Source organism: Melanerpes formicivorus, unplaced genomic scaffold, assembly GCF_026170545.1.
Source record: "Melanerpes formicivorus ecotype bairdi unplaced genomic scaffold, bMelFor1.0.p_v2 SCAF_5, whole genome shotgun sequence".
In the NCBI taxonomy this organism is placed as follows: domain Eukaryota; kingdom Metazoa; phylum Chordata; class Aves; order Piciformes; family Picidae; genus Melanerpes; species Melanerpes formicivorus.
In genome coordinates, this window is record NW_027142357.1 from 31,848,122 (window position 1) to 31,870,816 (window position 22,695).

Consider the following 22,695-nt stretch of genomic DNA (forward strand, 5'->3'; position numbering starts at 1 on the left):
CAGAGTATCATGCAAAATAAGGCCAAAAAAAGGAGAAAGACTGAACTCACAGCCTGTGCTATACTTCCCCTCGAGGTCAATTGTCTCAAATTCAAATTTTTTAAACTAAATCAGGAAAAAATTCATGGGCTGTCAGCACATGTCAAAAAGAAATGCAGAGACCCAGAATTTCACTCACCTGTTGGTTTTAGGCTTCCATCTGCCTCTAAACCCCAATACAGCACCCATGTCCAAACGCTTATATCGGCTAACGACTGTAATGAGGACCAAACTTGTTGGGATGCTGTCTGCAAAGGCAGAGCATTTAAGTGCATTAGTTCTAAGTCTGTGCTGTTTCTTTGGGGAGCAAATAGGCAATGCACTGTGTTTCCAGAGTTCATCTTCCTTTTGCAGCTTTCTACTGTCTGAGATAGGAGGTTCCTGGTGATGGGAGGGGGCAGTTGCAGGACAGTGGGGTTTGAGTACTTGCATGCACCATCAGATCACACCTTCAGCTGTCCCTCACACATTGCACAGCTTTAAGAGTGGAGACCCACAGACAGAGCTCTGGCTCCCATAAAGATGTCAGAGACGTCACCGCTTTATTCTTTAAGTCTGCCCTCGCATTTAATGCCTCATTAGCATGCATTAACGCTTGCAAAAGGTCCGCTCAAGGACAAGGAGAAACCCCAGTGAAAAGAGGCAGGAACAGCAGCGCTCTGTGTGGGTCGGTTGTCCAAGGAGCTGCTGCCAGATTTGGGAAGAGCTGCAAGACTTTGACAGCAGCGAGGGCCCAGGCAGAGGGAAAGGAGGGGCAACAAAAGGCAGCCTTGCCCTTTCGTGCCAGGAATGGAAACTCTGGCAAAGCAGTATGAGATACGCTGGGGAAAGAAAGTCCAACCCAATTGCTCTTTCATGTGAACAACCAACATAAGCCTTTGGTGTGAGCAAGGTAGGGCAGGCAGTGTATAACTGCTGCCAGAAGCACAAGGGAAGATGAAGAATAAACACAGTGCTGAGCAGAAGCATGAATGGAAACATCATTTGTGTTCCTGTGAGAAATCTATGCAAAGATCATAAAACACTTTGAGTTGGAAGAGGCCCATGAGGATCACCAAGTTCAAATTCAAGATAACCCATAATATTTCACAGGCAACAACATAATGGTAATGCCTGGTGGTGTAACACCTAATGCTGCATGTATTTCTTGAATAAGAAATCCAGAGGAGTGCCTACATCAAGTCCAGAGCATTCTAGCTTCATCCACCTGCACTGAGAAGCCACCACTTCTGACCTGGAACACAGGGGCTGCACCAGGCAATACGGGAGGTCACTAGCAGAGCAGAGGGGAAACCAGGCATATATGCACACTGCAGCTACGAGCACTGGCTGTGCTTTCACAGGTCATGGCCAGCAAGCAAGGGTCACTCCATGCCATTTGCCCCAGCCTGGTGGCCATTTGAACTCCTTGGGATCTCCAGCCTCTTGAACAGGCATGGAACAGGATGGGGAAGATTCATGCTCTTGGAGTAGAGCAGCACATGTCTGAGGATTAAATTGAAACAAGAACAGAAACCATGTTCACAGGAAAAAAATAAATCTGGAGAGGAAGCAGAAGAGAGAGATAGAGGAAGGGTGGAAATGATACCCTGAGAGGGAGCAGCAGGGACGTTTCAGGAGTCTCTCAGGACTGGAGATGTGAGGAAACACATGCACAGAGTCACCCCCACACTCATCCAAAAGGACACTGAGGATGTCCATGCCAGGGAAAGAGAGACTTCAGGAGGATGAAATTTGGAATGCTCACAGCCCCTCTCTGCACTGGGCTCATGAGCCATGGATCTTGGAGATGAATGCACCCAGAATCACATGGGACATGCTGCTGAGTTTGGTAACTTAGGGTAGAGAGACCTGCAAAGAGCAAAACAGCTGTTGGGAGGCTAGAGGATGGTTGCACAGATGCCAGCAAGACAGTGTTAAGTACAGGTCCCTTGTAAGGTGGTGATTTATGGGACACCTTCCTCTCTGGATTTATGGCTGTCACGAGGAGGCAGCTTGCACCCAAGCCAAAGCCTGACTGCATGACCCAGAAAGCCTGCACTGGTAAAGAATATGTTTAACATAAAAATCCTTCCTGGCTTCTCTGTTAAAAATAACAAGCAGTCCACTAACACATGGTGACAGGTACCAATCACCAGCATGAGTGACCCCATTTCTCTGCCTCATCATAGTCCTCCAAAATAACTGTGGTGGATACTTGCGAATTGCTTGCAAGAAAAATTCAAACACTGCTAAAGGATGTTAATGCCAGCCAGCTGCTAAAGCTCCTGGGAAGCCTCTCTTTCAAAGTATTTGGGAGCCTAGGACTGTGTGTCTTCTGGTTTCTCACCACAGAAGGTGCCACTCCAGCACTGGGTAAAATAGAAGTGCGCTGTGGGCTGCCTGCAGCAAGTAAGTACATCCTGTACATGTCCCTGTGGTTTCTCATCCTCTTCATGCTGTAAAGAGCAGAGTTTCTCAATGACATTCCCTGTTAAAGGCTGAGAACTGTTGAGTGTTGCTCTTGGAGGTCACTGCCCCCAGGTCAAGCATGGGCAGACCCAGGCTTTCAGGAAGGCATCTTGGGAACCAGCCTGGGTGACCCCAGGGCTGACGAGCAGCTCCTGTCCCTGGAGTGAGACCTAAAAGCCAACATCCCACATGTAAGGGCAACCACAGGCTCCCCAAAATGTTGCAGTGTCATGCACCCCCATCTCTGCAGGAGGTCAAGCAGGAATGCAGGAATATCAACAACTGACTTCCAAAAGATCTGGTCTGTACAAACATGATTGGGAAAGGGAAAAGAAATAAAAGAAAGGGAAAAAAAAAAAAAAAGAAAAGAACACAGGTTTTTCTGTTTTGGGGCTCAGATGCAGACAAACAACATTGGACACAAGGCAAACAGCATCTTCAGGGAGCATGTTCCCTGGGTGAGGATGGCATCAGTCTGAGCAGGATGAAGGTGAATTCACTTGGCTGCTCTTCTAGTTAATCCCCATCACAGCCCTCAGCCGTGCCTGACCTAGCTGACCCGGACCTTACATTTCTTTAGGCTGACCCACAGGGAGGGAACAAACAGAGCCGACCTAAACCTTACATTTCTTTACACTAATCCATGTGACAAGAGTGAGTGGAACATGCCCAGCTTCACAGTTTAACCCTGACAAAGGTAACAGACATCCACAGTCTGATTCATTTCTTATCACACATTTGAAGTCTATTCTTGTTGGAGCCAAAAATTTCACAGGTGGAAGGGGTGATGTAAGCTGGAGAGGGGATGCCCACCCAGCAGTGCCACCAGGCACAGGTGCTCCAGCCTCAGTTCACCACTACTGCAGGACATGGCAAGTCAGAGGTTTCTTATTTCCTCTTATTCAGGAAGATATTTGTGGTTTATGCATTTCTACACAGGCACACAAATGTCTCAGTGCAAGTGCCTTGTGATAAAGGCAGCATGTGATAAAAGCCAAGGCTGAACAGCAATGCAGCAAGGAGAAAGGTTTTTAGAAAGCTCTAGGATTAACCTGCAGCCAAAGTCTTGACTACATCTTTAAAAGACAGATGCTGCTGCAGTGCTCCTCTTTATTCACTCTGACCATAAGGTCTCCCTGGGCTATGCAGCAGCTCTGTAGGCAGGAGACATCAAGATGCCTCAAATCAAGTTTCTTGGCTGCTAAGAAGGACTAATGGGCACCATGGGCCCCACACATTTAGATATCTCTCTGTTTTCTAGCCTAATTTCAACTGCTTTTTAGCTCTGTCCCCTACCCTGCTCTTTAGTGGGGAAAAAGAGGCACTCACAGTCCTGTAATCCACCATTATAGAAAAGGTTTCAGCTCAGAGATTTTTACTAGGTTAAGCTCACTCCAAACCACCCTCCCATGCCCTGCAACCCCAACAGCACACACAGCCACTGCCTGGCCCTCTGCAAGCCCCCACCTGCTGCTAATAACAAGGGCCACAAACAAATCAACCAGTACCAGGAGGTTGCACTGCAGTGACCCGAGCTGACAATGCATTCTCTGTCACCAAAATGAGCCTTAAAAATGCTGGTGGATGTGTGCTCCCCACCCTCCTCCAGCCTGGGGGGGGTTGGAGCAGGATTGACCTGTGGGGCAGACACCCCAGAGATGGAGTCACGTCTCCTCTGCAGACGCATGGCTCCCAGCTGAACAAGCACTTAGCAACAAACAAACTTCCACATCTTATATGGTCCTTTGGTTTCTCCCTTTCAGGACTCCACTTCATTTTATTTTTCACCAGGCAGTGCAATTTTTTTAATGCAAACTAAACTAAAAAAAAAAAAAAAAAAAGTCAAAAAACCCCAAACAAACAGAAAAAAACCAACAACCCAGCAAATCTCTCACGTCAAAACCCTAAAGATAACAAGACTTGACATGACTTCAAAGAAAAGATTGCAGATGTGGTTTAGGCTCTGTTCTCTAGCCTCTTTTTGGCACAGGCCACCTTCTTCCCTTATGGCAGTGACTACTACTTGCTTATTGTGCAGGCAGTGGGCACCGGCAAGTTCCCCTTCCTCCCCAAACCACACTCAACTCATCACCCTTATGTCAGAGGTTAAAAGATCAAATACTACTCCTTTCTTTCTTAACAGCAACTTCTGGTAGAAGTTTACACAGTAGGAATGAAGATAATTAAGACAAGGGAAAAAATGCTGTAGCTGGGTTACCTTTCTTGTCACATCTGATGCACACTAGCATCCTCCGCCCAGGCACTGTCACTGGGTATGTGAATATGAACTGCAAAAGTATGGAAAGAAGTCTGTTTCCATAAGATGTATCCCTGGAAACATTGATTTGTACAGTAACAGAAACCCAAGGGTGGAGATATCAGTAGCACCACCAAACATGAGCACTGCTCTCGACGCGTGGGGCTCTATTTCACAACCAGAAACCGCTGTGCTGGCACCAGAGCCATGCTCCCACCAGACCTCCTGCAAACACAGCACTGTTAAACACCCTCCTGGAGCCTGGGATGGGGAACACCAAAAACAAATTGCAGAACTGGGAGTGAGATTTCTCATTTGAGGCTGCCTTAAAACAAACAGAAAAGCTATATCTGACTGGGCCCTAGTACAGGCTAAAACTTCACAGTGCTTCCCCATTTAATGAAACCAAGAAAGGGAAGCATCCAGAAATAAATACTGACGACTTGTACATCCTCAGCAGTTTTTGAAGTGGTTTCAATGGTAGAGAGGTTTTGGTGCACAACAGCAGATCTGGGCTTAGGAGTGCACAAATGTCATCCACGTGGGGAGATGGGTTACAGTGGTGAAGGTTAAGGGCAAGTTTCTCTAGAGACACCAAAGTAAAGATGCTGTCTTACTGCTCTGCATCCCCCCCGCTCCCCCAAAGAAGAATAGGTTTGTAGCATGGAAGCCAAGAAAGCTTGGCCTCCAGAGAGCCAGTCTCTCTTCATTAGATGCAAACCAGTGATGCCCTCACCAGGGCCTCTCCTCCCTCTTGCCACCTAGTTTTATGGGGCCTTCAGGAATGCAATTAGTGCTGAGATGTTTCCTCCTTTGTCAAACTGCCTGGCAGGCATCCAAGGGGTTCAAAAGCTGCTGGGCCCCCGAAGCCAGCTGCCCCTTCCCCCACCTAGCTGCAAACAGTAGGGCAGGCTGTGGGCAGGAGGGCTCTCTGTCCCTCTCCCACACTCACCCACATCTCAGAGTAGAGGCAAGATCAATATGCTGAAAGTCTCAGCACAAGAGGGAAATTGCTCCATATGGTGCAAAACTGGGAGCAAAGCGTTCAGGGGTTTGGGAAGCGATTGCCTGCACTGTCAGAGCACGATGCCATGGCTAACGCTACTGCATGCCTTTTGGAGGAACCAAGGACTTCTGCAAGCCATTCCCAACAGCCCTTCCAGAAGCTGGATTAGTGGTTTGAAACAGCTACTCTGAAGATGTTAATTGAACTCAGGGATCAGCAGAACAAACGCCACTTGTCAATGACTAAGTGGATGGAACTTGAGTCAACATTTATGACATGTTATAAATGACTGCTTTTCCTGCCCGCCTCACAGATGCAGGAGGCACATTAAACCTCCCACTAACAGCAATTACATTTTTACTTCTCCTTTAGATTATCTCCCACCCAAACTCTGCTTCTCTGCTTTACAGGAGACTACAAAAGGACAGGAGCCATAGACAGCACTATCTGCAGTCATCTCTCCTCTCAAATGCTGACAAAATGAGGTGTGAATATTTATAAATGAAGCCAGAAATGAAAAGGCTTTTGCTGGCCAGAGAACCATGTACCAAGAGACAAGAAGGTCAAAGATTATTTGGGACTATTTCAACCTAGCTGTCTTTTTGCCAGGAATACAGGATGTCTGAGTACAATCTGCCACCCAGCCCTGTGTCATGGCAGTGACTTGATGGGGATAGCTTCACTTTGGATCATAAAATGAAGGAAAGCCCAGGCTGGTTGGTGATGGGTAGGATTCAGTCTTTGAGAGTGATAGACGCTGGGTTGCTGAGGCTTTTTAGGTATAGACATTGTGCCCAGGAGAAGACAGAGGCAGGGCAGGGTGTCATTTCTTACCCCCTCCAGGAGCGAAAGCAGCAACTGGACCCTGTGTGACTGCCCCAAGAGACATCCTGCATCTGAGGTGTGATCCAGACTCCCCTAGCTGCCAAGTTTACATGTTCTGGTGGGCTGTGACATTCAGTGCCAAGCCAAACACACAGACCTTTTCAAAGAAGGTCCTACTTGTAGGGAGGAGAGAGCACACACTTGCTGGAAGTCATTGGAGATGCTTGTGTAGCAGAGGGCTGTTTGCTCAGGGCAGCTTTGGTCTCTGGCTTGCTGTGTAAGCTCAGATGCTTTTGGTGGGCTGAAGAGGCCCCAAGCCTCTTAGGCTGACAAAATTTCATAATGTTATGTCATCAGCATGGCACTTGCTGCAGCTCAGATTTAGCATCATAACTGATGGAATTCCTTCTTTTAAAAGCAAACAAACCAGCAGCAACAGAAATACCAGGAGGCACAGGGAGAACCACTCCACCCCAAGAAGCCGTGCCAGACTCCATTCCATGCCTAGAGCAAAGAGGCCACTTGGCCTCAGCCTACCCTTTGTTTTCTTTCGTGGCTATAAAAAGGACTTTAAAATTACTTTTTAAAACTCTGGCAAATCCCAAAGTAGCCATGCTGCTTTTCCCAGCACCAGAAGCCCTCCACAGGGACAGAAGAAAGCAGGTGCAACTAAGACACACAACTGATTTTCTCTGTGGATCAGCAGAGGTTGGACTCTGCTGACAAAAAGGAGATTCAACCAAAGCATTGTTCTCCTCTTGCACTACCAACCACTACACCAGTAAATGCCAACATCTTTTTATAGCATCATTCCCCTGCTTGCTATTAAACAGACTGCATTTGGGTAGGAGTACCCCCAGGAAGCACAGCTCTTAATGATTCCACAGCTAAGCTTACTATTTTTCCTCTATCTACTTTCATTTAGTTGTTTTTTTTTCCCTGCTTGCTCACTCCTCTTTCTGCTCCTGTATCAGGAAGGAGAGTCCCAGCTCTCCTGGCCTGGGGTGGTCACTGTGGGAGGTAGTACTGACCTTTCTCATTACTCTGCAGTGGGGAATCCTGAGGCAATGCCAAAACCTGGGGCATCTCTTGCCCCACCTTCAGCAGTGCTGAAATATCACCAGCCAAGCCACAAGAAAATGAGCACGAACACCCTCTGCTTGCCTAGCAGCACAACCTTCCAGACAGCCAGAAACTTGCAACCCAAAGGTGCCCCATTGCTTACTGCACAGCTCAGGAACATGCAAGGGCAAGATAAAGAGCCAGCAACAAAATTCACCACTTCCCTGAAGAAAACATGAGATATAGCTATTTTTTTTTTTTTCCAAGCTTACACTCATCTTGAAAATTTAGCTCAAGATTTTCAGATAAGGAAATATTTTCCTTGCTTGAAAGAAGGCAAATTTTAAAGAACAACCTTTTGCCCAGCTCCAGCTGAGGGAATTAAGTCAGGGGGCTAATCCAGGCAATTATGTGCAAGGTAAGTTATGTGACCTTGCACAGGGAATTAAAGCTATTTTAGCAAACACAGCTCAATAGCTCCTCTGCCTTTGGTTAAGCAAAGCTGGCTACATCTTGCCCAGTGAATGACATGTTTGGGCAGAAAAATGTAGAACTAAAATGCCTTTAGGAATCTTTAACATGGATTTTCTCTAATAAGGAACAGACTGAAACACAACCTTTCCTTGCACCTGCACTGCACCAGGGGATTGCTTCAAATGCTTAATCTTTTAAAAGAAGACTGTTTTCTGGCTACACAGGAAAGAAACCAAACTAAAGAAGACACCAAAAAGCTTCAGAGAATTCAAGCCTGAGCTGGTTTACTCTTTCCTAGGGATCTACTTCAGTAAGCAAGAGATGTGCATGGTTATGACAAAATAACACCACCAAAGATAAGACATCTTCATGGGACCTGGGCAGAGGCCAAGTCTGCAAGTAGAGCCTTTCACTCAAATGCTGGAAGCTCACTTCTGATGGGGATAATACCCTTTTTGATCATTAGTGGGGATGCACTTAAATATCTCTCTCCTTTTTTTGTTGTTGTAAGTGTGGTGGGTTGAAAATTCACCACAACATAAAATTGCCAGACTGCCTCAGTGGAAGCAAATGAATCACAGAATCACCAAGGCTGGAAGGGACCTCAAAGATCATCAAGTCCAACCTGTCACCACAGACCTGATGACTAAACCATGAAGATGTATTTACAAGCAAAACTACAATCTAAAAATGAAATGTGATGAATATGTACAAAATATACAATATTTACATGCATTTACAATTTATAAACAACACAAGAACGCCCCCTGGACAAACCAGGGGGCTACCAACAGCTTCCCCCTCCCTGCTCCCTCCCCCCCCCCCACGCATGATAAAGGAGAGAGAAGGGCAGAGAGTTGTTTGTTAATCTCAACCACAACAAAGCAATGCAGCCAAGGTCAGCAAAGCCAGCAGAAGCCAGAGCTAGTATCTGCCAGAGCAAAGGAAGTGAAAAGAGAGCAAGTCACTACACCAAACTAACTTTTATGTTTGGTATCGCAGAATCACCAAGGTTGGAAGAGATCTCAAAGATCATCAAGTCCAATCCATTACCTCAGACCTCATGACTTAACCATATCTGTCCAATAGAATAAACCAAACCAGGTTGGAAGAGACCTTCAAGATCATCGCGTCCAACCTATCATCCAACACCACCTAATCAACTAACCCATGCAACCAAGCACCCTGTCAAGTCTCCTCCTGAACACCTCCAGTGATGGTGATTCCACCACCTCCCCAGGCAGCCCATTCCAATGGGCAATCACTCTCTCTGTGTAAAACTTCCTCCTGACCTCCATCCTGAACCTCCCCTGGTGCAGCCTGAGACTGTGTCCTCTTGTTCTGGTCAATGAGAGTATTTAAACTTTAACATTATTTTCCTTTTTACATCCAGCAGTAATTTATTTACATTCGATTACTTTCTGTTCAAGATCTGTGGAAAATTTTCTAGATACAGCCCAAAACTACCACAGTAAGGAAAAGAAAGGGAGTGCAGATGCCTCCAGAAACAGGGCACTGAAATTTCAGCAGGCAGGGACGGCGCCGCCCCTCCCACACCCTGCACACACCATCCCAGCAGCCTTCCCCATTTCAGGGTGGTTTTCCCATCTCTGCAAAGCAGGGGGTGCCAGGGAAGAAAGGCTCCTACCTGAGCAGAGGATTCCCTTGTACCTGGCGCAGGAGAAGTCGTCGCACTCGCAGAAGGGCCCGTAGATGTTTCCGAACTCGCTCTCGTAGCAGAGGCACTGATTACAGCTGCACTCCCCTCTCCCGCTGCAGAGGGGTTTGCCCTCTGCCTCCCGGCACATGGCGTTGTGCATGTCGGCGCTGGCGCCCTCCTCGCACTCGCACCTGGCCCCCAGGTAGCCAGGGTCGCACTCGCACAGCCCGCAGGCATAGGTCCCATTGCCGCTGCACTTGCCGCTGGCCGGCGCCGCCCGGCCGGTGCAGCTGCACCGGCAGCTGTAGGTTACCATCACCTCCAGCGTGTCCCGAAAGCCGGCAGGCTTGATGGTGAAGGTGTGAGAGGTGTCCTCAGCGGGGCAGCTCCGTGCCTCCACGGCCACCTCGAAGGAAACCTGGCAGTGGGGAGGCAAGTTGTGATGTAAGTTAACACGGCTCCAGAATGGTCATAAAGAGTGTCTTGGGAAGGAAGGAAAGCAGGAGAGAAGCACAAATGTCTTGAGAAAAAGCCGTGGGGCAATTACCCAGAGCCGGACCGCTCTCAGCACATTAAACTTCACTCCCAGGTGTGCAAAGGACCCGCAAAAGAAATGTAGATCTCACAAGGGCATCTGCACCTCAATACACCAACATCAGCAAGTCCCACAAGGGTTTTGACATCCTTGACATTTTTAAACTCTTTACAGTTAGCAGAGATTTTCCCCATCAGGGAGCACTGGTTTCTGAGAAGTGGGAAGGAATTTACTTATTCCCATGAAACAAACAGGGCAAGACTCTACCAAATAGCCTGGTTTTCAAGCTATTTAAAATGTTAAACTGTGAAACTAAGCACTATCAAGAATCTAATGAACACAGCAGAAGGGCCCAAGATGCCTACAAGATCATGGATTGAGAAGGTTTTATGGGAATCCTGGTCTGCACATAGAGAATGTGTGTCAGTCCCATAGCCCCAGGCTAACACCACGCTGCAAACAGACCATTTCTGATGGATGCTTCCTATTAAGATTAGAGAGTTTGGGTCAGCTGTCCTGGCAATGTTCCCTCCCAGCTTCTTGTACGCCTGCTCACAGGAAAAGCATGGAAAGCAGAGAAATCCCGGACTTAGGACTTGCACTACTTAGCAACAACTAAAACATCGCTGTGTTATCAACATTATTTTCACACTAAAACCAAAACACAACACTGCAGCAGCTACCAGGGAGAAAATTAACTCTGTCACAGCCAAAACTAGGACAAAGGGTTATACATCATTATACAGCTGTACACCACCCCTCTACTCATTCTCTGCTGCTACAGTCCAGTGTCAGGGATTTTCTCCTTGGGAAAACCAAGACTGTCCTATTGCCATTTGCCTGCCCCCCAGTTTAATCCTGCTGTTTGGTGAAAGTCTCAGACCAGTCAGCACTGCCTGAAGCTGTTCCATGAAAATGAGCCCCTTTCCTAGGCTTCAGGAGGGGATGATTTTTCTCTGCAGACATTTGGGGTCACTTTGACCTGTTAATGCCTGCGCTGCCCCACATGCCAAGGGTGAAGTGCAGACAACCTCCAGCTAGGAGAGTTCACTCCCAGGAAAGATCCCGTGGCCTCCTCTCATTCCCAAAACCTGAAGCAATTAGGCAAGGAGCTCAAATTACAAAGGAGAAGGAGATCAGAAAGCAAAATAAGGAGATCAGGGTAATCCTGCTCCCTTTCACCTGCTGACACCCACAGCCCTAGGACTAAACCCCAGCAGATTAAGGCCCAATGCCAGCGTTATCCTCTTTGGGGAAACTTTATTAACAGGAGTCAGATCTTGATTCACGTGGAAGCAATGGGATAGAGAGAAGCAGAACAAAAGGGAATGGAGGGACAGGATCCCCATGATCTTGATCCACATGGAAGCAATGGGGTAGACAGAAGCAGAATGCAAGGGAATGGAGGGACAGGATCCCCATGATCCTGTGTCATGTCTGCCTGTGCAGGCACCTCAGTACTCAGGTGCACCTAAAATGGGAGATGTACCAGCATCACCACTCTGCTGCACCCACTGCCAAGCCCCCACACAGTGCAATCTGCAGCAGCTAGAGCAACACCCCCTGCTCATGCCAAAGGCAGGAGCTCATGATCAACCACCAGATTAACTCTGCTACCTTGGGAGCTCAGGCTTTCCTGAGGGAACAAGGAGGGCATGTGCAACACTCCAGGTATTGCTTTTACCCACTCATCAGAGATCCAGTCAGGTCAGCTAAAAAAGCAGAGGCCACCATCCTCTTTAACACTTTGCATGATCCTTTTATGGTGGGGTAAAAATCCAGCTACTGTGGAGTGTTTCAAACTATTTTTATGTGTCCCAGCACTTAGGGCTTTGGTATGTTTGCACAGTCACTCTTCTCAAATAAGGCAATCAGGCTGCTAACAAATCCACACCCATGTCCTTGCAGACAGTAAAAGCCTGGAGAAGGGGAGGGAGTTCCCCACTGGTCTGAACCCATCAACTCCTTTATCTGTACCAACATTGAATTTAAAACAGTAAAGCTTGGCACATATGTATGTATACATACACACATATATAAAAGCATAGGGTGGATTATACTGTGTATACTTTTGGCATTAAGGGGCAAGTTGTATTTTTATTCCATTCTGCCATCTGATAATCCTTGGAACTGAACACACAGGAAGAGGGTTGCTGCCTTTCTGAGCACCCAGTCCTTTTTTTGCAATGCCTCCAAAGTTAACCATGACTTCTTCACTCCAGAAAAAGACAGGTTTAGATTAGAATCAGAGGATCATTTAGGTTGGAAAGACCTTTGAGATCTCCAAGTCCATCCTAACACTGCCAAGCCCACCATTAAACCAGAAGTACCAAGTATAATACCTCCAGGGATGGCAACTCCACCATCTCCCTGGACAGCCTGTTCAAATGTTTGATAACCCCTTCAGTGAAGAATTTTTCCTGATGTCCAATATAAATCTCTCCAACCTGAGGTAGTTTCCTCTTGTCCTATCACTTGTCACCTGGGAGAAGAGACCATCCCCCACCTTGCTGCAAACTCCTTTCACATAGTTGTAGAAAGCAGTAAGGTCTTCCCTGAACCTCCTTTTCTCCAGACTAAACAATCCCAGTTCCCTGAGCCATCATAAGATTTGTACTCTAGACCCTTTACCAGCTTTGTTGCCCTTCTCTGGGCATGCTGCAACACCTCAGTGTCCTCCTAGTGAGAGGCCCAAAAGACAACACAATAATCAAGATGCAGCCTCACCAGTGTGGAGTACAGGGAGCCAATCACTTCTCTGGTCCTGCTGGCCACACTTTGTAATACAAGCAGGGATGCTAATATAAACCAGGATCCCCAAACAGCAACAAGAAAATCTTGAATATTTAACAGACCAGAAAGAGACCAGCACACCACAGTAATAAGAATTCACAGGTGAGAGTGTGATGTGGACACCTAGGATTACAGGTGAAAAAAGGCCATTCTTGACTATTGAATTCTGCTGCCTGATCAAGACCTTTTGGCTAAGGGTGCTGTGGACAAGCTGCCTGGATTCCCTCCTTCCTTACATCTGACCCTGGGTTAATCCATACCCCCCAGAGCCACTTCTAGCAGAGTTACTCTCCATGAGCATCTATATTAACATGGCACAGCACAAGGAGAGCAGAGAAGGATGAGCAAAGCTGTACCAGGACCACTCGCTGAGAGAGGTAAGGAGCAGCACAGAGTGAAACTGCTTCTCCATGGGACAGACCAAAAGGCAGACTCACCGTATCTCCTATCTTGAGATCTCCACACTTCCTGAGCCCGGGATAGGACAACCCATCTTGGCATGTGGCAGTGAAGGTCAAGCCAACATCTTCAGGGCTGTCCCAGACTGTGAGCTCCACCTTCGACCGGATATTCTAGAAGTACAATGGGAAAGCAAATTGTCAGGTTCTTAAAGGTGTCTTTCATCTGTTTGAGTCTCTTCTGATGTTTCCACAGGTTGGCTAGGATACATCTGCACTTGCATGAAAAAAAATCACCCTTGCAAGCACACTATTATTTAGGGTTGACACTGATGCATGGAACTAGACTCACAGTGAGCTGCTTATAGCCCTTGTGGGTGGCTTATACCCTCCAGGATTGGTGTGATGAACACTGTAGCAAGCATTGAAATGATAAGGATGAAGGAGAACCAGGAAGACGAAAACATTCTCAACCACAAGTGGAGCAACTCTGAGATGAAGGTCAGAGCTTTGTGTGCACACCTGTACCTCCTCCTCCCCATAAACCAGCCCTGTAGCAAAGCGCAAAGCCTGATTCTCCACTGGCAGTCATCCTGTGACATCTATCATACAGCATAGAGAAGATGTAAAATAGCATTAACTCTCTGTCCTGCTCTTAGGAGAAAACACCAAACAGTATGCCTTTAGATGCATCACCTGGAAACACCACCATGGGGGAAAAATAAGTAAGAAATCTCTTTCTTCTGCCTCTTACCTCTCCACCCTGCTGCACACACAGACTTTTAAAGTCAACGTAACATCAAGTTTGTAAGTCTTATGTCAGAACAAGGTTGCTTTGTTTAATTCTTCCAATGGCTGGAACTGATATTTTTTTCTCTTTGCATGAATGCTGTCCAAAAACTACAAAGGTTTTCAAAATGGAGCTTCTTTTGTACAAACACATTTCTCTGCCAAAGCCAGCCTGCAGCTCCATCCCTTTCTCCCCCTTGTCCTCAACCCTTCCCAAAGTGATCAGACCAAGGAAAAGTGCTAATTCAGACCTCTTGCCAGCCAAAACTATGGTGCACACATCAGAAACTTTGGGAAACACTCAGGTAATAAATGTTTTAGCCAGGCAAATCCTGAGGAAAGAAAGGAATAATTTCCCATCTCTCTGCTGAGCAGAGCAACCACTCATGGGGTGGCAATTTGGATCATACAGAGCATCCATCATGATGCTGTCACACTGGTAAACACCCTCTCATTTTCCTGCCCAGAGCATCTCATTTGGGGCATGGCAGAAGACAGGACACCAGGTCAGCCCTCTGCATGACCTTGCATGGACCCTTCTGGTGTTCTTATACAAGTGCCACGTTTTTTCAATAGTCCTATAAAGTAAAGCTATTCCTTTAATTATCATTACCTACTGCACCATTACACAGCACAATATCTTCTCACAGCACCATGGCCACCACTAAGGGCTACTACAGATTTTTCTGCTGTGTTTTTTAGTGCCCCCCTTGACTGCTGTGCCTTCAAGGATGTGCAGAGAGTGCTGGAGAGTCTCAAAGGAAGAGCCTGTCCCTGAGAGAGAGCAATATCTCTGCTTGAAATAAAGCTGCTTGCTATAGCCCAGGGGAAATTCAAAGGCTGCATCATTTCAGAACAAGGAAATCCTGAACTGGCTGAAGCTCCAGAGGCAGCTGATGTGAAGGCCACCTGCCATGGGAAACCCAGCAGTGGTGTAACAAGAAACACATCTGAGACCTGCCTAGACTGGGTTTAAGAAAGTGTCTTTTAAACCAGTGTCCTATTTGCTCCCTTCAGTCCCAACCCAGCCCATGCGCCCAGGAAGAAACTCCCTGGTGTCGTTATCAGCTTGGGCATAGACATCCAGAAGCCTTTTCATTTCCCAGGTGCATTGAAATTTGAGGGAAGGGTTTCTTTCCTTAATGAGGGCAGAGAAAAAAAAAACAGTCCCAATTCTCTTGCTTCTTCTGCCAGGCAGTAGAAAAGGGGAGATGAAAGATGAAGTGATGGGGGAAAGGGATCTCAGGGTAACGTAAATCCTGAGCAAGTCTGATGTAAACAGTATGGGAAGCAGATCAGAGAGAAACAGAGATGGCCAAAACACTGGAAAGATTGAGCCTAGGCTCAGAGCACCAGCCACTGCCACCCCACAGGAGAACAGTCCTTGTCACAGATGATGGATTTCTCCAGGCTCAGACTTTCCTTTCCATGAGGAATAACACCGGTTCACACCCACTTGGGAATCAGAAATTTTAGCCTTCTCCCATAGCGAGAATTTCCTCCTTCATTTCAGGAAGAAAACAAAGCTACCAAGAGGAGACAGCCTGGGCAGGTGCCAGGTTTCCTGTGGCCCCAGGCTGCCTGCAGCACAGGCAGGAGCTGCCAGCTCCTGGCAGCAGACTCAGGGGTTTTGGTCCCTACCCATCACCCAGCTGAACAGACAAGATGACATCTTCAGCATCAGCAGACCACGCAGCTTCCAAGGGGCACCATGATCTTAGCATCCTAATGGTTCCATGCCAGCTGCACTGTTGGAAAGTTCACAAGCAAAGAGGAGGGAGAAGGTGTGGGGGCATTAAATCCCCAGTGTTTTTTAATCAGCTTATCTCTCTCTGCAAAGGCTTGAGGGGTGGTGAAATGGAGGCCAGGGATGCATGTTACCACCAGGAAACTGAGGCAAATGGAGGCTCTAAGGCCACATGTGAAGTCAACATGGAGTGAATGTTCAATTCTTTCACTCCAACCAAGCACCTTAGCCATGAGACTGTCCTTCCTCAAGATGCAAACTGGGACAACTGAGCTTTTGCTTTGCAGTGCCTCCAGGGCCTCATTAGCAGCATTAGCTGCTCATTGCCTTTCCTCAGAGGGTGAAGCTTTGGGAAGCATTCTCTCTAAGAGAATATCCAAATGATGCAGTGAGCTGTTGGGGAAGGAAAGATTAACGTTACAGATCACATAAAGCACAGAACAAGCCTATGTGACCTCTAGATGTGTAAACTCTTCTAAAGAAGCCCTTACTCATTTTCTTGCACTAATGAGCATAGTATGAAGAAGAAGAGCCTGCAGCCATTGAAAGCTGTGTTCACTGGTCCTATGCATGAAGAACCCTGACCTGAAGTCTCACAACAATATCTTTCCAGAAGCATGAAGTGCCAATCTACAAGAATTCAGGGAGAAGTCAAGAGAAACACTGACAACTAAACATCCAATGCACATGCACTTTAGCTGCTTCTAATTGATCTGCTCCCCTGATCCCCATGGAGATGGACAACATCAGGTCAGCACCACAGCTGCAGTTTCCTTGCTGTCCCCCACGGGCCCCATTGTGGCAGGGCAGGCTACACTGGCAACACCACATAGGCAGGCTCCCTTAGGATACTGGAGACACAGTGATGCTCATGAGGTGAACCAACTTGTGCTGATGGAGACATGTGCAAGACCTGTGCAAGGATGTGACCTTAGCTGGATCCTGGTCAGACTATTGGGAGGCCTCTGAATATCAGATAGTAAATAAATCATCTATTTTACCTACCGGTAGAGATGCTCTGAGACAGAACAGTGCTAGATCAGGGTTGAATTTTGAGGGTTATTCTGTGCCCAAGAGACATGAGATGAAATCTCCATCACGCTCCTTTTCCACCTCACACACCTTGTTTCCCTTCCCAGGGTGGATGCTCAAGCTCCAGCAATGTGGGAAAGGAAGTGTCCCAAGCTGGGTGGAGCACACCCAGGAGAGGCAAGCCAGCTGAGCTCTTGGCACTTTACACAGCAGCAGCTGCAGTATTAAAAGGCACTTACGTTGTAGGCCTTGACAATCAGCTCAATGATATTCTTGGAGTCTTTGTGCAAAATCTCCACTGTTGTCCCAGGAATCAGGGCAGTAAAGTTCTTGAGGGGATAAAAAAAACATGAAAATAAAAAATGAGGGGGGGTGAAATTAAAGAAAATGCTGAAATGGAGACAGAAAAGCAGAGGTTGAGGAGGGATCGACCATGCACACACCAGCCACGCACCCTGCTCCATCGTCCTGTGGCATACTACAGCTTGGCTGACATCATTGTGGAGCTTGTTTAAGCCAAGCATTGCTAACGTGGCATGGCAAACGCTGCACAGAGCTCATGGCCACAGGATGGGGACTAACGGACCCAACCCAAGCCTGCTGCCAGAGGGGGCGAGACCCAGCTGCTGTGCACTCTGGAAAGCCAGCACTGAAGGGAGGGAGGTCTGGCTGCCCTGTCTCGCCTCACAACCTATGAGCATCCCCAGGAGAGGGGGTGGGGAATGAGCTCAGCTCTCCCACTCTCCTCTCTGTGGGCCACCAGCAGCATCTTAACCTAGCAACGCAACTGCTTGCTGTTTTCACTTGAGCCTCGAGAGCCTGAGCAGAGGTTTCCAAATGCAACCCTGCCTGAAGTACCTCCCTTGGGCAGCTCCAGACATAGGCCAGCCCTTGCAGCTCAGGTCACCTTTTTGTTTCGGAGGAAGAGTGGGGATGACGAGAGAGTTCAGATTGTTCATGGTGTGTTGGGGCCCTGGACTCCATGATGGAAAAACACAGCTGGGCAGAAGCACTGTGTGCAATTAGGTAATGGGATTAAGTCACTGCCGAATGGGTTGAGCAGGTTTGTGCTCTCTCTCTTGCACACTGCACAGCTGGCAGCCTTCCCAACATCCAAGATTAAACTGGAGTCTATTTTAGGTCCTCACATGCTCACTAACACATACATCTCTCTGCTCTAAGAAGCTTTAGTGCTTTTCATTGACAGGACTAGAGGGGAGGGACAGCGAGCTGAGCCTGCCCCTGCCAGCCCTGCTGCCAGCACGTGGCCACGTGCACTTGCAGCTGCATGCACTCATGCTCACAGATGCATGCATGGGGACTTGCAGCTGCACACATGTGCACTTGCGGCTGCACACACGTGCTCATGCTGAAGACATGGGCACTTGTGGCTGCACACGTGCTCACAGCTGCACACACTTGCTCATGTCTGCACACACACACTCATAGCTGCACACATCCTCACAGCTGCACACGTGGACACTTGCAGGTGCACATGCATGTTCACAGCTGCACACATCTCATGGCTGCACACACGCACTCATGGCTCTGCACACACGCTGGCAGCAGCCTTCACTACATGGCACTAGCAGGCAGATGCTTTCAAGAGACGCTTAAGTTTTGCCCCAGCCTGGGTGGCTCAGCAGCACTCACCTTGTACAGGATGTAGTGACTTTTTGTAACAGCAAAAATCAGGTGGATGTTGTTTTCAGAGAGTTTCTCCCCAAGAAGTGCCAGGGAAGGATAATCCTAAGGGCACAACAAGGGCAGAGAAACTGGTCGGTAACACAGAAACAAATACTCATTTCGTTGCTCTTCTTGCCCCAGCAGCAAAACTCGTTCCAGAAAAGTGGCATGTTTTGTGGTGGGATGAAGTGCCTGGTGCATCAGCACAGTCCCAGTTGAAATAGCAGAAATTCTGTCAGCCCTTAAGCATTTCTGTTGCATCTTTCATTATATTGTATGACTGACAACACAATTAGCTGCAAGAATACCTGAACACCAGCTTGCTATTTTTCCTCTTTCTGCTTTGCCATCGGCACACACATGTGTAATAAGCTGGCTGCTACCTTCAGGTATGCAAGGCAGGAGGATCTAGAATTGCAGCAAGTGGACAAGTCCAATTTTTTTCTCCCAAAGCAGAAACATCTACTGCCTGCTCTTTTTGCATGCTGGAAGCAAAAAGAGATTACAGTAAGCTCCTTAATTCTGTTGACTTCTCAGAGAGGATGGCAGGGAAATACTGCTCTAGCTACATACAAGCAACAGGATAATGAACCAGGGATCACTTAGAAGAGACCAGCTTGAGTTTAAAATCTCAGGCTGCTACTGAAGTGCTATCCTTGGAGAAAAACACCTCATTTAGGGGCAAACTGTAGGGCTGATTGAGACACACTAAGACTTAAAGATGGAAACACCAAGGATGCATCCCCATGTCATCTTCCCAGTCAGTATGGAAGCTGAACCCCATTATACAGATACTTGCTAGGATTGGCCAGGTGGGTGGAAAGGTTTCTGTGAGGATCCTAACTTCCATCCAGAAATGCCTGCTATTATAAGGTGGCATCTGTGCAGAAAGTAGTGCTTCCGACCTGCTGAATAAAGCACACTGCTGCAGAAGGATGTGATAATGAGGTGGCAGGCAAAAGCTCCTTCACCCAAGAAGTTTCCTCCACTAAGCTTAATTTTTTAAAAAAATGGCCATTTGGGCTGTTTATTACTGAGATCTATGTTAGTGTTGAGCTCAAAGTCTTAAGAGAAGCATCCTGTTGTGCTTATTACTGTAATCACCTCAAGGTAGACTCATCCTACTCAGGGAGGAGCTGACAGTCCACCAGACATTTTAGAAAAGAGATGACATTTTAAGTTGCCTCTACACTTTGCAGGTAACTTATGATGCTTTTCAGGACAGTCCTTTTCTTTCCCTTGCAATGAGCCCTGAAGGAATCCACTAAGCTCCTAAGCAATTTTTGAGCATCACAGAAATGTTCACTATGGGAGGATTGCAAATTTTGTTTGCAAACTGCAGCAGCAGGTGAAACCATGCTGGTCAGGGGGGGAGTCTGCCATAGGCTGCTGGAGTCATGGGTGGCTGAGAGGTCCACCAACACCCTGAGTTCTCCAAGGGCCGAGCCCCCCATGTAACCCCTCACCAGCTGGCTAGATGCACTGTATTCGTTGACTTCATTCAGGTGGCACTGGCCATCATGGGGCTGCACCAGCCCCCCCAGCTTCCCATCCAGGGCTATGTGGGGCACATCGTCCGTTGTGAAGACCAGCAGATGAGATGCCTCCTTACGCCAGCCGATCTTCTCCTGTGGGAAAACAAACCTGTGAGATGTCTGGCCTACTCCTGCCAAGCCCAAGCTTTGCCCCTCACCCTGCACACAGTCCCAGCCACATGCCCATCCAGCATCAGACCCATTAGCACTAATTAGAAGAGCACTATGCTTCTGTCTACCCATCCCTGGCAAGAAAACAAAAGGTCAGGGCTCATCTAGCATTTCCCAATATCTCCTTCCAGCACACTTACTTAAAACAGGCATGGGGAAGTATGTGGACTGTCCACCAGACCTTCCCTGCCCAGATCCAAGAATAAGAGTTTTAGCTGCTTTTATAGCCAAAGCAGACCTGCCAAATTCCTCCACATATTTAATCTGACTTTGTTTCCTCAGATTTGTAGAGTAGGCAAGGCAACAGTGAGAACTGCAATATCCCCACTCAGCAGATTCATTACCACCCGCTTGTAGAGGTTGTTTCTGAGCTGTAACACAGTGAGGTCCCTGCCTGAAGGGGCTGGCTTTGGTGAACCTATGTGCATGCACAGGCACTCTATGCAAGGACCAGACATTACCACCATCTCTGCATGGGGAGAAATGCAGAGATTTTTTTTCCCAAATAAAGGGATAAAATCTAGTGGATAAATATTTCCCTCCCACAGAGCTTCCCCAGGTTCCTGGTTTCGTGTTGGCTCTAGGAGCAGACCTGTGCCTATCACAGCACTCCGAATCTGTTTGTTGCAATGGAAGTGGAGAGAAACAGAGAAGCACAAAGGAAATCTTTGAAAATTGTAGCACTGCACCCCTGTTCATGTTGGCTGCTCCTACTGCCAGCTCGTGCCAAGGCAAACAGTCTGAGCTCCCACCTGCCAACTTTCTGGCCACAGCAGAGACTTGAGCCAGAAAGTCTCATCTTCCAGATCTTCTCCTTGGACTGGTCACCCTGCCCACCCTACCCACCTGCCAGCAAAGGCACATCCCCACACTTTCCGTCCTCACACACATTCAGCGTCCCGCTCCCTCCAGCTCCCAGCCCAGAGCAACACAACACAAATTCTATGGGAAGCAATGAAACAAAGCTGGGAAAACCTTACTGGTGGGCACAGTACAGGTGAATATACTCAACTCCAGAGGTTATCTAGAAAAATCTGAACTTTGCCTTATTTTACAGTAAGATGCCTGTGAGCTGCCACAGCCCAACTGCAAAGACACTTCCTATGGACAGAGCTGGCATGAGTAAGGCAAGACAGCACAGCAGGCAGAAGGATGCAGAAGAAGGATGCAAAATCACAGCTGCCAGCACAATTTTTGCCTCTAAAATATGAGTCATAGCCCAAAGCCTGCTGATCTTCCAGATAAATATAACTCTTGCTTCAGGGACACCATTCCAGAGCAGCCTTCTATTTCCTCCCTACTGCAGAAGGTATTTTTTTTTTTCTTTAGTGGCATTTTAAAGCCCCACACAATGCAAATAAGGCCATAGGAAGGTATCTTTGGCAACATACATCCCTTGCCATGTACCAGCACATGGCAGTCCAGCTGAGTATGAAATGAGGACTTTCTTGCTCTGGGAAGCGTGAGTCATTCCGCTGAAATGACCCCACTGGACAAAACACAAGAAATTCATGCCAAAATGCAGTTCTTTAAGAACTCAACTTAAATGGTTATGGCTATAACAAGGCAAGAAGCAGCTCTCAGTCTACTCAGCCACCAGACAGAAGCCCGTCCAGTTCACTTTTCTTTGCACGACCAAAGTGAATTTCACTTTATTTGACGACCGAGGCTAAGAAACTCTGACAGAGATTAAAAGGATCAATCCAAGTTTCATTTCCTCAGAAATGTGCTGCACACAACAAAAATGAGCTGCATTCCAGCAGCAGTTATGAAGCTCTTTTAGCCGTGACACTGCTCTTCACTTACCTGCTAAGCCAAAGTTCCAATTGAGGGCTAAGCATCCCTTTACAGATCAACTCTCTATGCCTCCAACACACACTTTTCTCACAGAAACAACTTCAAAAACACTTTGGTTGCTCAGTTCAGGAACTCACTTCCAAAAAACCAACAAACACTCACAATATTTGTGCCAATATTCAGGCACTGACAGCAATTGATGCTTTGGAGCATCGGACCAGGGGGTCTCAGATGGGGTGGGTCCAGCTACAGATCTGTGCAAAAAGCAGTGAGAGAGGCTGGCATACTGAGGAGCCACTGCATCTCACACTGTCTCTGCCAGTGGCTTCCAGGCATTGGAAAATCCAGCTCTTCAGCATGCAGCTTCCACCACAAAACTGAGCAGCACTCTACTCTGCTTTAAACAAATAACCCAAGAGAGGTTCATTTATTTTTCCT

At 47.5% G+C, this 22,695-nt stretch overlaps 1 protein-coding gene across 1 annotated transcript in view; it reads right to left on the reverse strand.

The window, feature by feature from the left end:
- The window catches only part of ITGB5 (integrin subunit beta 5), a 64,459-nt gene that overhangs the window by 14,548 nt on the left and 27,216 nt on the right, over window positions 1–22,695 (reverse strand). Inside the window, exons 6-10 of the mRNA XM_068139026.1 lie at window positions 20,221–20,382; window positions 18,722–18,817; window positions 17,308–17,397; window positions 13,540–13,674; window positions 9,763–10,192 (exon numbers count right to left, since the gene is read on the reverse strand). Of these exons, the coding sequence (XP_067995127.1) occupies window positions 9,763–10,192; window positions 13,540–13,674; window positions 17,308–17,397; window positions 18,722–18,817; window positions 20,221–20,382 (913 nt within the window). The remainder of the gene's footprint in view (window positions 1–9,762; window positions 10,193–13,539; window positions 13,675–17,307; window positions 17,398–18,721; window positions 18,818–20,220; window positions 20,383–22,695) is intronic.